The sequence below is a fragment of the Benincasa hispida genome, chromosome 9 (genome assembly GCF_027475165.1).
Source record: "Benincasa hispida cultivar pf3 chromosome 9, pf3_genome.v1.1, whole genome shotgun sequence".
Lineage (NCBI taxonomy): Eukaryota > Viridiplantae > Streptophyta > Magnoliopsida > Cucurbitales > Cucurbitaceae > Benincasa > Benincasa hispida.
Window position 1 is genome coordinate 17,969,824 of NC_143486.1, and position 15,859 is coordinate 17,985,682.

At 32.5% G+C, this 15,859-nt stretch overlaps 1 protein-coding gene across 1 annotated transcript; it reads right to left on the minus strand.

The window, feature by feature from the left end:
- Positions 1-880: 880 nt before the first annotated feature.
- LOC120084589 (mitogen-activated protein kinase kinase kinase 20-like) lies at positions 881-1,882 on the minus strand. Its single transcript, XM_039040397.1, has one exon. The coding sequence runs from the start codon at positions 1,880-1,882 to the stop codon at positions 881-883; it is 1,002 nt and encodes a 333-aa protein (XP_038896325.1).
- Positions 1,883-15,859: the final 13,977 nt, after the last annotated feature.

The window sequence follows — 15,859 nt, forward strand, 5'->3', positions numbered from 1 at the left end:
CACTCTTGTTAACCAAAGCGGTGAAAGTAGAACGAATAGTAGCATTTAATTACACCCATGTTGTTTTGATCTTGTTTGGTAATACATTAGTTAATTAATTAGCTCCAAGTTTTAGGTTTGATTTGACTAATCACCCAATGAAATATTGACGAAATAAATGATTCTTTTGTAAAAACTCGTTGTGACTTGTGATGGTACTTTTTCTTAAGTATCGTTCATGAAAAATTAATACATACACATCATGTGTAAGCTTTATAATTATCAATCTCCCATCGTCTAGGAGCTGTCTAAAACTTTCCTAAAAATACTTTTTGATTGATTCTATATATTTAGAGCTATGTTTAAATTGGCTAGTATTTCAATATTTTTTTTCTATCGACGAACAGAAATCAAAAGATAAAGATTGCAACGTTTATTCAAGTTTGAAAATATACATTATAACACATTTAAATGTAAGGTAAAGTTCGTTTGTTTCCAATTATTTCGACGTAATATTTAAAGCACAAATCTAAACTAGTTGGTGGATGAATCAAATCTCCAAAATGTTATTATTGAAGTTAAGGTTGAAACTTTTCAGGAAGGGTTTTCACTAGTCTCAACTCACTATTGCTCAATTTAAACCAATCAAAGTTATCTAAAATTACACACTTCTCTTTGCCATTTTCATTAACACAAATTGTTTTAAGATTTTATTTCCTCTCTTTCTATTCGAATTTACATTCTTTTTGTTTGTTCATAAAGTGAAAAGAAAACATTATTGAACTATTGGACCAAACAAGTCAAAATAATTTGCTAGTGAGATTTATAAAAGCAATTTATTGAAAGAATATCAATAACATGAGCAGTGGAACTAATACATGGTAAAAAATTATCGTTAAATTTACTTATTTGATTTATTCTTGTACAATAGATGAGGTAAATAATCTTCTTTTTGACGATTGGATTTCTCATTATTACTAGATTTAGCCTTTCTCTTGAAAAATTGATGAGGTAAACGAATGGCTTTGATAAGTTTAACTATATCATCACCTTTCTTCGTAGCTTCATTTTCTTCATTGAGATAAGGATGTTGGAGTAACATATCGGCCGTCCACCGTTGTTTATAATTTCGAATAAAACATCTTTTAATAAAGTCCTTTCCCTGTTTGGATAATTCCTTAGGTATTGTTGGTATATTTTTATCATTCAAAAGTCTTGTCATCAATTGTTCAGAACCACGACAATCATCCCACACAGACTTTCCCGAAACCATTTTAACCAAAATACAACCCAATGACCAAATATCATGCGTACCATTGACTTCATTGAAAAAGATGGATTCAGGTGACATATATTTAGGCGTTCCTTTAAACTTCCTCAAATACCCTCTATCTTGATCATCAACAATATGCTTGCATCTCTCAGCAAGTCCAAAGTCAGCAATTTTCAATTTCATCTTCCCATCACTTTGGGGAAACACAAGAACATTCGCAGGCTTAAGATCAACATGAACAAATCCTCTACGATGAATACAGGAGAGGCCTTTAAGTATCATTCGAAGATAATCCTTCACCTCATCTTCAGGTAACTTCTTTCTCTGTTTGATCAAATCAGCTAACGTCCCTCCAGGAGCATACTCTAACTTCAAATTGTAAAGAACCATATCATCGGGAATATCTCCGAAGGTTATCTCACTTCCTAAACATTGAACAATTTCAGGACAATCCTTGAAATGTTTCAACACTTGTTCTTCCCATAACAATGAAGATTTACGTTGAAGAGAAGTAAGTTTGACGGCAAAATAATAGTGACGATCGGATTTTTCTTTAGTCATTTGTTTTGCTAAGCAAACTACACCATAAGAACCTCGACCTATAATCTTAACTAAAACCCAATTCTCCATTTGTTAAGAGAGCGCTTTGAAAAAGATGGATGATGATGAATGTGAAGATGAATGAATTTAGTGAACCTGGAGATGAGTTTTTATTAAGGAAAAAAATATTTATTTTCAGAAAGGAAAAGGAAATTGAATCCCACATTAGTATCAAATTAGGAAACCTAAATTAAATATTTTATTTTAATTTATATCGTTATCTTTATAATTTGTTTATTTCAGAATAATAATTTTTAAATTTTGAAATTAGTTTTCAAGAATTTCTTTTTCTCTCAAGTATAAATGATCAAAAAAGGCAATGTCAAAAAGGCATTCTGAAAAAAATCTTAACCGTTTTTTTGCATTTGAAAATTTATAGCTTTTAGATTCTCAAGTGAGATTTTTAATCAATATTTTAGTTTTCAATGTTATACTTTTAAAAGAAGATTTATTTTATATATTTATCCAATTTCTCATCTAATCAAATATATTTTCTGTTTTTTATGGTATTTCGTATTATTTTTTAAAAAATAAAGCTATTTTTCTTATTATTTAAAAATTAATCTATAAGAAACAAAATTTATCATACTATAAACAACTATTTAAAATTTTAAATTACAAAAAAAAAAATAAAAAGTTGATTATAAATCTATTTTAGTTATTTAAAATGAGATGTTTTTGTATTTATTTACCAATTTACACACAACTGGTAGCAATTATTTTAAAAGTTACAACCATCTCAAACGAATTTTAATATTATTAAGGAAAAATTGACCTGAAAAAATATCATTTTAGTCGCTAATTTTTTTTTTTTCAATTATTTCCTATTTAGACTTAGGTTTTAAAATTATATATATAATTAGGTTTTAAAATTATATATATAATTTTAGATCTTAATTTTGAATTTCTATTTTAAGATGTTACAAATTTAGTTATGAGGTTTGAGTTGTGTTTCAATTTGATCCATAGACTTCAAGTCTTATATTTTTAACTTCGGTTTTTTTTTTTTTACTTACTAATGTCAATGTCTATTATTTAATTTAATACGTAAATAAGGATTTGAATCATTATTATTTAATTATCTTGTTAATTACAGTTCAGTTGGATTAGAGAGATGTCATTCAAAATATCAAATATAATCATATAACCCTCAATAAAATGGAAAATAAAAAATTTCTCCAATATCTCTTTTAGATACTATAGATATAAATAGATAAAATACAAGTTTGTGAATAGGTAGATGTAGAAAGATAGATTACAAATCTGTATATTTTATATAACTAATTATATGTTATACTTTGGAATTTTTTGCTCTTTGAATTTTTAAAATATTGTTTAAAAGTTTTAAATTTTGTCCATTATGTTTTAAGAATTTTCAGTTTGTGAAATTGGATGATTAAGGTAACATTGATATCAGTTTTGAAAAACAAAATATAAGATAAGAAAATTTAAAAGTTATATAGCACTTCAAAACCGCTAAAACTTTCAATTTTTTTTCGATCTTTTAAATTTAAGGAATAAATTAAATATATAAATATCATAAGTTCAATTGTAAAAATTTAAATTACGAACTGAAAAAATCAAAGATATATTTTCGATTTGACTGTAGTAATTTGGTTGCTAAGATCTATTCAATATATATATATATATATTAATTATGTTTATAAACAATACTTCCGTCAATAAATTTTTATGTTTTATTATCTAATAATTTCTTATAATAATTTTTAGTTTTCTTAAGAAAATGAGACCAATTCTTAGCAAAATTCAAAAAATAAAAACTATTTTTTTTAGTTTTCAAAATTTTATTTTTTAAAACATTGATAGAAAATAGAGAGACAAAGCAAAGAAATTTAGAGGTGAAAGAAATCCTTAAAACTTAATTTTCAAAAACTAAAAACTATAAATCAAATAATTACCAAATGAGACCTAAAATAATAGTTTTAAAAAGTAATTTTTTTTTTTTAAAAAAAATTTAACTAGAAATTGAAGTGTTTCTTAAAGAAGTGAAAACCATAACTCAAAAATTTAGTGAAAACCAACCTAAAATTCAAAACATAAAAAAACTAAAAATGAAATCATTATCATACCTAACCTAAATTTAAAAATAGTCAATATAGAATATCAACGAAAATATTAGCATACATGAGTTATTTGACAGGTTGGGAGTTTTCAAAAATAGAATAATAAGGGAAACTATTTATACAAAATAGCAAAATTTTAATTAGATGCTAATAAAAGTCTATTAGTATCTATTGGTGATAGAAACTGATAGAAGTTTATTATCATGCGGATATAAATCTACCAATGTTTTTTTTTTACTATTTCGTAAATAATTTGAATTTTTTTCTATCTAGGAAAATTTTCCTATATTATTTTTATGGATCTAAGTTTATTCTCAACTAATTTTAATTAAAAAGACATTCACGAGATTTAACCTAAAATAATGAATATGAATAATAAAAAAATAGCCTTAATGTCTCTCTTTTTTTAGATGTTTAATTTTATACTAGCAAAAACATCCAAAACATACAACGATACTCTTTAATTTCACACGTGTTCGCACGAGATTTCAAGATAAATTTATTTCGTAGAACTTAAACTTTGTATTTGTATTAATTTTGTGGAAAGTGAGTACAATCTCTAATACATAGTATGTTGATGCTTTCAAAATAAATTATAATCTTTAACTGGTTGATCTTCTTGAATGATCGGCGTTTGGGTTGTTGATGTTCTTGGATGATCAGCTTTGGGCTTGTTGATCTCCTTGGATGATCAATCTTTTGGGCTTGTTGATCTGCCTTTGGATTGGTTGATCTTGATGATCGGCCTTTGGTTGGTTGATCTTCTTGGATATGATCGGCCTTTGGGCAGGTTGATCTTCTTGGACGATTAGCCTTTGGGCTTGTTGATCTTCTTGGATGATCGACTTTCGGGTTGTTGATCTTCTTGGAGGATTAGTGTTGGTTCGATATCTAATACTTGATCCTCTGATTCTCTCTCGGTTGGATAGATGTGCTTGACTTGAAGAAGAAAAGCACCGAACGTTCTTGAACTATAAGTCCATGTTGTATCTTCAGAGCACTTCAGTCCTAGAACGTTTGCATCTTCAAATGACTTCAGTCTTTAGAATGCTTGAATCTTCGAACGATTTCAGTGGGTTGGGCTTGGTTGGTCCATGGGTCTGGCCTTTTGGCCCAATTAATCGGATTTAGATCTGATTTGACGTTTGGGTCAAATTCAACCTATTTTTGGGCTTAGTTGGACTTTGACCCAAATAATAATATCAAATTGGGTCAAATTAATCCTATCCAATTCAACGGTCATGATAAAACCACGTGGCGTCATCGAAATTTATCTTCAACTTCCGACATATGTCAACTCCTAATTGAGCTCAAATTTAATGATTTGGAATTTCGTCATTAATTTAGTAAATGACTGACAACTTGTGATTGGTCCAAAATTTCTCCTTCAACAAATGTCTCCTTTCGAAAAATATAAAGTTTGAATCAAAATCCAAATATATTTGTTCTTGAATTTGACCTCAATTGATGTGTCAGTCAAATTATGAATTTAGTACATAAGTTTAACTTGAATTTGGGATAAAATTTGGAATATCGTCAATTTTACAAAAAAAAAATTGCGCTTTGCCCTAATTTAATTTGATTTGGATTTATGGATAAGAAAAAAAAAATAGTAATTGATCTTTTATTAAAATTTGGGATATGCCCAAATTTTAATAAAAGATCAATTACGATTTTTTTTCTTATCCACAATTTATTTCGATTGAAGATAAAAAAAAACTAAAGGCTAGACAACCTGAATTTGGAATAAAATTTGGAATATGGCCAAATTTTTGAGATTTTACTCCAATTAAATTTGGGATATGGCCAAATTTTAATAAAAGATCAATTGAGATTTTTTTTTCTTATACGCAATTTATTTTGATTGAAGATAAAAACTCAATAGGATACTTAATAATTTCAATTTGGGATGAATTTTAGATCTTTCCCACAACTTGATTTGAAAATAAATATAAGAACCTAAATTTAGATGAATTAGATATAAAATTTGGAATATGCCCAAATTTTAATTTGAGATTTTATCTTTAATAATTTGGTTTGAGGAAAAAAAGTCTGGTGATTTGGTGATTTAGATTTGGGATAATTTGGAATATGCCCAAATTTTAATTTAAGATTTTATCTTTAATAATTTGGTTTGAGAATAAAAGTATGATTTGGTGATTTAGATTTGGGATAAAATTTGAAATATGCCCAAATTTTAATTTGAAATTTTATCCTTAATAATTTGGCTTGAGGACAAATGTTCGATGATTTAGATTTGGGATAAAATTTGGAATATGCCTAAATTTTAATTTGAGATTTTATTTACAATTTAATCTCAATGTTGAACAATTTTATTTTGAATAAGATTTGGAATATGGCCAAATTTTAGTTGAAGATAACTTGATGACAAAATCTAAAAAAATCAAATTAAATAGGGAATTTGTTTAATTTAATTTTTTTTATTTTAATTTGAAATTAGGATAGAAAATCTAATAATAAAATCTAATATTTTGAATCATTTGGATTTCCTAATTTGTTATGGAACCTAGGGAACCTCTAGGACTCCAAACTCCTCCATTATTCTCATCCCCTCATCTTCTTCTAATATTTTCTTTCTTTCTTTTTCTTCTTTTTTTTTTCTTTCATTCTTTCTTTTTCCGTTATTTTTTTTCTAAAGTTTTTTTTTACTACCTTACCCCCTTACTATCCCCCACTTATAGGAGTTAAAGACAACGGAAGGGAGTACAACCATTTTTTTTAACCTCACTGACCCATTAGTAATCTTAAATGGTGAGTTTCTCCTCTCATATACTTTGTTTTTTAACAAATTTTTTTCCTTTTTTTTTTTTTTTTTGTAGAAATGTCCGACCGTGTGATCGATTATTTGATGCACATAAGCACGACCCTAACATGGTTTATCTATTGTATTTCTGTTCATGCTTCCTGATCGTCATGGGGGGCCCCGCAAAGGTTTACAACCTCCTCATTCGATCACCCTAGGGGCGATCCCGGAAAGTTTTACCTCGCCGTTCATACATCCTGATCGTCATTGGAGGGGCCCCGCAAATGCTTACAACTCTCCCATTCGATCACCCTAGGGAGAATCTCGAAAAGGTCTATCTTGTAGCGTTGTTTGTGCATCCTGGTCATTATGGGAAGGCCCTACAAAGGATTATAATTCTCTCATTGGCCCTACAAAGGCTTATAACTCTTCCATTGGCCCCGCAAAGGCTTACAACTCTTCTATTGGCCCCGCAAAGGCTTACAACTCTTCCATTGGCCCCGCAAAAGGCTTATAACTCTCCCATTGGCCCCACAAAAGCTTATAATTCTCCCATTGCCCCGCAAAGGCTTACAACTCTCCCATTGGCCTCGCAAAGGCTTACAACTCTCCCATTGGCCTTGCAAAGACTTACAACTCTCTCATTGGCCCCGCAAAAGCTTACAACTCTCCCATTCGATTATTTAGGGAAGATCTTGGAAAGGCTGCCTCGTAGCGTTGTCCATGCATCTCAATTTTCATGGGAGGGGCCCACAAAGGCTTACAACTCTCCCATTCGATCACCCTAGGTAGGATCCTGGAAATGTCTGCCTTGTAGCATCGTTCGTGCATCTTGATCGTCATAGGAGGGGCCCCGCAAAGGCTTACAACTCTCCCATTCAATCACCCTAGGGAGGATCCTGAAAAGGTATGCCTCGTAATGTCGTTTGTTAGGGGTGGAAACGGTTCGGTTTGGTGGTCAAACCGAACCGAACCGTATATATGCAGTTCAGTTCGATTTCAAATTCGGTCTTGGCATTTTTTAAAAATTCATGTTATATTTTTTTAATTAAAAAACAGTTCGGTTCGATTTGGTTTTAAATTCGATTTTGTTCTTTAAATTAAAAATGGTTTGATTTTAAATTCGATTTTACTCTTTTTTAAATATATAAATATATAAATAAATAAATATATATATATAAATATATATATATATTAGTTAAAAACGGTTCGGTTTGGTTTCAAATTTGATTTTCAAAAGTGAAACCAAATCGAGCCGAATTAATTCAATTTCAAAATTTATTTAAACTAGATCGAACCGCATTTTTCAGTTTTATTGAGTTTTCGATTCAGTTCGGTCCAATTTTTAGAAACGGTTCGGTTTCTGCGGTTTGAATGACCACCCCTACCATTCGTGCATCTTGATCGTCATGGGAGGAGCCTGCAAAGACTTACAACTCTCTCATTCGATCGCCCTAGGGAGGATCCCGAAAAGGTCTGCCTTGTAGCATCGTTCGTGTATCCTGATCATCATGGGAGGGGCCCTGCAAAGGCTTACAACTCTCTTATTTGATCACCCTTGGGAGGATCCTGGAAAGGTCGATCTTTCTTTGATGTGGATATACTTAGCCTTTTGAAGGCTAAAGTTTGAGTAGAAATAGTTGTTGGACATTGGTCTTCTTCTCCTACCGTGGCCATACTCAATTTTTGAAAGACTGAAGATCGAGCACTTGAAGGCTTAATATGATCGAAGACAGAAGTTCTTTACTTCATTTCTTCTGAGTCGTTGACTTCTTTGACAATTATATGATTTTTGTCGACTTCCACTATGCCGACAGTGTGACATGCAATAACTTCTGATACTTTCTCTGGATGATTATTGAGAAAGCTTATTGGGAGAAATTCTGTCGAAGTTTCTGGTTGTCGGAATTGAGGAAAGTTCTTGTCTTCTTTCTTAGTAGGCTTAGGCTTCTGTGTCATCTTTTTGCTTTTCTTTTTATGAGTCTTGTTCCTTCTTCTATAGTTTCGATAGGAACGCGACTCTTTTTGGGTGGAGTTTGGCTGTCTTCTTTTTCGACGAGTCACAACTATCCATCCTTCGTTGTCATCTCCAACGAGCTCATCTTTCTTTTTGGAATTTGTTATTTGAATTTCTTGCTGGAACCAAACAACTCTAGGCTCGAAGACTCCGAACTGGATCAAGATTTGTCTTTAAGCATGTGACACAAACTGTGTTGGAACACTTAAAGTTGCCGCTACTGTAGCGTGATTTGTGTGAGCTATTTCATCCAAATCTAACTCAATCTTCTTTTCACGAGCCAACTTCAGAATTCGTTCCTTCAGCATGAAGCACCTTTCAACTGGGTGACTAACGACCCGATGATACTTGCATTAGTTAGGATCATCTACTTTTCTTGCTTGTTCCGGCCGCTTGCATTCCGACAGCTGGATAAGTTGCTTCTCTAGCAGTTGCTTCAACATATCTGCCACATCAGAGTTAGGGAATGGATAAACATTCTCTTGTCTTTATTTAAGAGTTGGACGATGTTTCTCGCCCTCATTGTGCCTTCTCTCAAATTTTGTTTGTTTTCCTTTGGAGGAAAATTTTTGCGGGGTCACATGAACGACCGTAGATTCTTTTGTGGCAATATCCACGATCTTTTCAGTGCCCTTGGATTCATTCTTTTATTTTTTCCCTTCCGAGACTAGGAAATCTTTAGTTCCCCTATTGACGATGCTCAGCTTCATATCATGAGCGCGTGTTGCCAACTCCTCAAATGTACGAGGTTATATCCCTTGTAGAATGTAGAGAGGCTTCCAACGCATGCCTTGAGTGCACATCTCCACTGTAGATAATTCAGTGAGTCTATCTTTGCAATCCAGACTTAATGCTCTCTATCGATTGATGTAATCGATGACTGTTTCTCTCTTCCACTGTTTGGTGTTCGTCAGCTCCATCATGCTAACAGTGCACATTGTACTGTAGAAGTAGTTTAAAAACTCCCTTTCTAGTTGTTCCTAATTGTTAATCACTTCTGGCTCCAAATCAATATACCAATCGAATGCATTTCTATACCAATCGAAATCATTTCCTTTCAAGGTACGGATGAACTACTTGACTAGTTGGTCTCCTTTGGTTCCTGCATTTTTGTAGGTTTCAATGAAGTGTGCAACATGTTGTTTTGGATTGCCCTTTCCATCGAACTGCTGGAACTTTGGAGCTTGATACCCAACTGGCATTCTTAGGTTATCGATTCTTTTGGTGTACGACTTGAAGTACATAAAGGAGGACTGTGATGGTCTTCCATACTGAACTCGTATGGAGTTTGTAATCATATTCTGCAGCTGTTGAATTGACAGGGTGGCAACAGAGGTAGATTATTGTGGTTGGTCTTCTTGCAAGACAATATTTCCTTTGTCATTGGCTTTTGTAGTTGGGGATTAACTCGACTCAGTGGTTTCTCGAGCCTGTATTTGATCTCTTAAAGCAACGATTTCATGATCTCGCTCTTCAATAACTTTCGTTAGGAAATTTATCTTCCTTTCCATCTTTGCCATGGCTGACTCAGCCGTTACGTCAGCCACCATGAAAGATACTACATCAAAGTACAATTTTTTATCTGATGGATCAGTAGCAGAAGCATAGTCGTCGAACAAGGGATTTTCTCTAATAACGATTCCGCCTTTAGTAGATTCCATTAGTTTTTCTGTGATGACAAAGCTTATGTAAGTATCGCTTGCGACGGTAGCTTTGGATACAACTTTCTTTGGTGCCATTTGTAGGTTTATAGACTTGGATAACGAGAGAGAGATGAGAGATAGAGAGGTCCCACTGGGCGTGCTAATTTGTTCGCACGAGATTTCAAGAGAAATTTATTTCGTGGAACTTGAACTTTGTATTTGTATTAATTTTGTAGAAAGTGAGTACAATCTATAATACATAGTATCTTGATGCTTTCAAAATAAATTATAATCTTTAAGCTGGTTGATCTTCTTGAACGATCGGCCTTTGGGCTTGTTGATCTTCTTAGGTGATCGGCCTTTGGGCTTGATGATCTTCTTGGAAGATCGGCCTTTGGGCTTGATGATTTCTTGGATGATTGGCCTTTAGGCTTGTTGATCTTCTTTGATGATCGACCTTCGGGCTTGTTGATCTTTTTGGAGGATTAGTGTTCGCACGAGGCTTTTGGAGAAACTTATTTCGTGGAGTTAAACTTGAATTGGTGTTGATGTTGAGGTTGATTTGGTGCGATGTGGTTCGATCTCTAGTACTTGATCCTCTGATTCTCTCTCGGTTGGATGAATGTGCTTGACTTGAAGAAGAAAAGCATTGAACGTTCTTGAAGTAGAAGTCTTGGAAGAGTGTTTGTGTCATCAAGGGTCTTCTGTCTTCTAGGAGTGCAGCTTCAAGAGTCTATAGAGTCTTTTGCTTGTTGATGAATTCTCTTTGAGCTCTCTGAATGTAGAAATTCTTGTATCTTCAAAGCACTTCAGCCTTCAGAATGCTTATATCTTCAAATGACTTCAGTCTTCAAAACGCTTGCATCTTTAAAGGACTTCAGTCTTCAGAATGCTTGTATCTTTGAAGGACTTCAGTCTTCAGGGTGGTCAGCTTCAAGAGTCAATGAGTCTTCTGATTGCAGGGAATTCCCTATAAGCTCTATGGAGTATAAAATTGTTGATCTCTCATTTGGAGAGGAGAGCTTCTCTATTTATAGAGTTCACAAGTGGGCTTGGGCTTGGTTGATCCATGGGCCTGGCCTTTGGGCCGAATTAGTTGGACTTGGGCTTAGTTAGTCCATGGGTCGGGCCTTTGGGTCTAATTAATCGAATTTAGGTCTGATTTGACGTTTGGGTCAAATTCAACCTATTTTTGGGCTTAGTTGGACTTTGATCCAAATAATAATATCAAATTGGGCCAAATTAATTTTATCTGATTCAATAGTCATGATAAAACCACGTGGCGTCATCGAAATTTGTGTTGAACTTCAATTCAGGACATATGTCAACTCCTAATTGAGCCCAAATTTAATGATTTAGAATTTCGTTATTAATTTAGTAAATAACGTGGCAACTTGTGATTGGTCCAAAATTTCTCATTCAACAATATGCATCACATGTGTTTAATTAATAATTTTTAAATATATATATATTTTAATAGAATTTAAATAGTAAATATTTAACATAAAATTTCAAAGTAATAAAAGAGGTAATGAATATGTTGGATGCAGTTGAAAATCTTTGAAACATAATTTCATGTGGTGAAACATAAATGATTGAACAAATATAATTTCAAATGATTTTAGATGATAAATATTGGATATAAAGTTTAAAAGTAAAAGAAAAGATACAATGAATAGGATATTTATAATTTTAAATATTTTTGAATAAAATGAAATAAGACATTAATCACATTTTTAGAAAGAAAAAAATGTGAAAGGATGCATGAAAAAAATATTTAAAAAAAAGAGAGAGTAAGAAATGTAGTTCTTATGTGAAGGGGTATTTGTATATTTATTAAAGAAAGTGTATGATTTTAAATTTCATTCTACTAATCCTTTATTGATGAAAAGAATTGTAAAAAAAGAAAAAAAAGTTAGAGGCTCCACGAAGGATTAAAAAAAAACCGAAGCACAAAAGGAATAAAAATATGAGAACAAATATGAATTGTTGAAAGATCTAACAATAAAGGAAATGTAAAATTAAAATAAGAAAAAAAGGCCCAAAAAGTATATACAAAATACAAAGCATGTCACTTTAAGGACAAAATGGGCATCTTGAAAAGATTTGATGGCAAAGAAAAAGGTTAAAAAAAATTCCTAATAGCCCATTTTAATATAGTACATAGATATAGATTATTCAAACAACACTTACGAAATGATAAAAGTTACAATATTTATTCAAGTTTTATGATAAAAGATTATAACACTTATTCAAATTCAAAGATTAAAATAATTGTCCAAGCCAAGCCTTTCTCAATCCGATGCTCGCTTTTTAGTAGGGGCTTTTAGTCTTTTGATTAGAGTAGGGGTCCCAAGAGAGCAGAGCGTACCGCCCCGCCATAGTCGCGAATCTGTTTATAGTCGCGACTGTTGTCATAGTTAACAATGTTGAAACTTCTAGGAAAAAACTTCGAATTGGGAGGGCGATCCTCTCGGTGAACTGACTATACCCCAAACCGACATAGGTGAACAAGTAGAGTATACTAGGGTGCTTGAGAGAACCGACACAGGTGCAATATACAATTATAGGCTATATGTTATATTTGATACAACATATAGTGTATATATAATAAAGTAGTTATTATATATTTGTTATTAATTTATTTTAAATTAATAAAATGGAAGAAGTTATAACTCCCTCCCCACATTCTCTCTAAATAACTAACAAGTGACAAAAGTGAGAGGATGAGATTCATCTTATACCAAGATTTCATATAGAGAAAAGTTCTTTGAGAAAAACTTCCTCCAATCCTCTCCTTCTTCTTCCCTTTACCAAGGATTCAAGCAAAACCCACAACTCCTGCTTGAATCATTTAATCCCAAAAGAGAATACAGAGGGTTTTTGATTGGTAGTGTCTATGCGAGAAGAAGAATTTCCAAGAGGAAGCTATTCCGTTCGTGATTGTTCGAGGGATTCGTGAGAAAGGTTATTCAAAGGTGATTTCCTTTGAATTTGTTTATTTTTCAAAAACATGTTGTAATTTATTGTTAAATGCATATCTAGTGTTTGTTTGCTGTAATTTTTTTTGTATTCAATAATAAATGAAATTTGGACGATCCGCTTCTGCTCAAGGATCTCCTCATGTCGAGATTTCCTTCAACTTTAGTGAGTCAGAATAGATGTTACCGAGGGGCAGTCAAATACTCCTTCACCGAAGCAAGACATTCTTGACTAAATACTAATCTCCAAAATAACTTTTTATTCTATTAGTTATTTAGTTATCGTTTTCGGTCAAGAACTTACTAACACTTAGTAACTATTGTAAGTGACCCACCAATTTTCAGATTTCATAGAAGGTATGAACATGCCCCCTAATTGGAAGACAATGTTCAAGATGGAACTAAGGAACTCTATTTATTTATGAAGTTTGAGTTGTTCCAAATCCCATGTTACAATCCTCTGAGGGAATAGCAGTAAAACCGATTAGCTAATGCCACCTAAAGACGATAGCAGGCGTAACATAAGAGTCTCATGATTCAAACTAATGGAAGAGACTATAGGATATCCTGACACATTTTCTGCACCCCTTACTATGAACTACTTCCCCTATTCACCTTGTTATTGGCCCATGCAAACACTTTCTGATGGAGCAATTGCGGTAAAAACGACATGAAGTCGAGCATGAATCTCATGGTGTGAACTCTTAGGGACGTGAGAGCTAAAAATAATATATCGTATATATTAATAATCTCCTACTAAAGCGTTCTAATTGTTTGGGTATCTCTTGTACTTAGGTATATTTAGGCTAATAAACACCCTAAGTCTATGTGGTTTATCTAAGTATAGCGATTACATTTGGATTTTAACCTACGATGTCTAAGTGATAAAACCATTTTATTACCTTACACGTGCTCATAAAATCGGTTAACAACACTCAACATTTCAGCTATAATCCTCAGGTAGTAGGTGTTACATAAACCGTCAACTTAAGTACCTCCAGCCTTAGCTAGGAGTATAGACCAAGTGAATTTGTAACCGTGTTTTATAAGATAACGACCTATTTTAACTATTAAAACAAGTTGTTATTGAACAAGTGAGCATGCAACTTATTTTTGTTATAGATTTAATTCATTTTATAACTCTTATAAAACTATAGACATGCTATAACATACACTTAAGCATTCCAAACTTTAATATACAATTATATTAAACTTATGAAACCCTAAACATGTATATTATATATTAAACTAATTTAAAACATATATTAATGCATGAAACATGCTTTCCTATGGTGAGATTTTAAATTCACATGGCATACAATATGCACATACATGATATAATTTAAATATAACATACATCACATGCATAAATATTTAAACAATATTGATATGGACCAGCTTTGACTAAGCAAGCAAATAAGTTAATTATTAAAAATTTAATACAAAAAAAAAAAACTTCAAGAAAAACTCTGTACCTCTCGACCCGACTCGAACTACCCGAATGGGTTCTTCATTGACCCAAAAAGTGTTGAACCGGACCAAAACAACCAGACCTCTAGGAAGCTAAACCGATCAAATCAGACCCCCTCACGAACCAGTCCTTGCACGCATATTTCTGGGCTGGGATGAGCAGCATTGCGACGTTCCATCCTAGCGTTGCAATGCCTCGGGCTTTAGGAAGAACAACGTTGCAACACTCTATGGGCAACATAGCAACGCTGCTTGGCAGAGGCACCAATTCCAGTTTTCTCCAACTGACCTTACTTGCTTGAATATTCAATTACAACCTAATTTCAACTCTATTGACCCCAATAAAATTACAGCCCTCAAACACACATTAAGGCCCATCAAACAAGAGCCAATTCAAATTATTACAACACAATCAAAGAAGAATCTGCCAAAGTTGGATTAAAAACCATATCAATCACCATAACATGTTGTTGGGTTTTATGTCCTAAAACTCGCAGTTTGTAAAATGATAACATTTTCTATAATCAATAAACTTATTATTGATTTTATAAATTGTAAATATGAAAGTCTAAATCCAATAAACTAAGACCTATGACTATTACATGAGTACCTGAACTTTATGTGGAGACATAAGAGTGGATCATGTTCGAGTAAATAGTCAAAATGATCTATAGTACATGAATAAGATTGGGTACCTTACTCTGGTAACACTATTAGATGCGGCCTACTTTATAGTTGTTACAAAGAGTTGTAAAGTACTACATACAATGTGATCCTAATTCGTACATGTTATGACATGAGGAGTGGGGGCGTCCTATGCAATGAGTTCTCATAAGATTGGACCAAGAAACAAGTCACTCTTACTTTATAATGTTGTTTACTATATAGTACTGACTATTTCACTTAGATGACCTAGGTAACTTGATCTTAATCCTGAGCTAACTATGAACTTCTGTTTATTCAGAATTATCCTTAGATTTGCATAGGTGGTTCAACAGTGCCGGCTCAATAAACCTCTGATTTCAGGGGTAAGACCTAATAGATAGTT

What these genes read in the sequence shown, in the direction of transcription:
- LOC120084589 (XM_039040397.1), bottom strand. Translation starts at nt 1,882, where the DNA reads ATGGAGAATTGGGTTTTAGTTAAGATTATAGGTCGAGGTTCTTATGGT.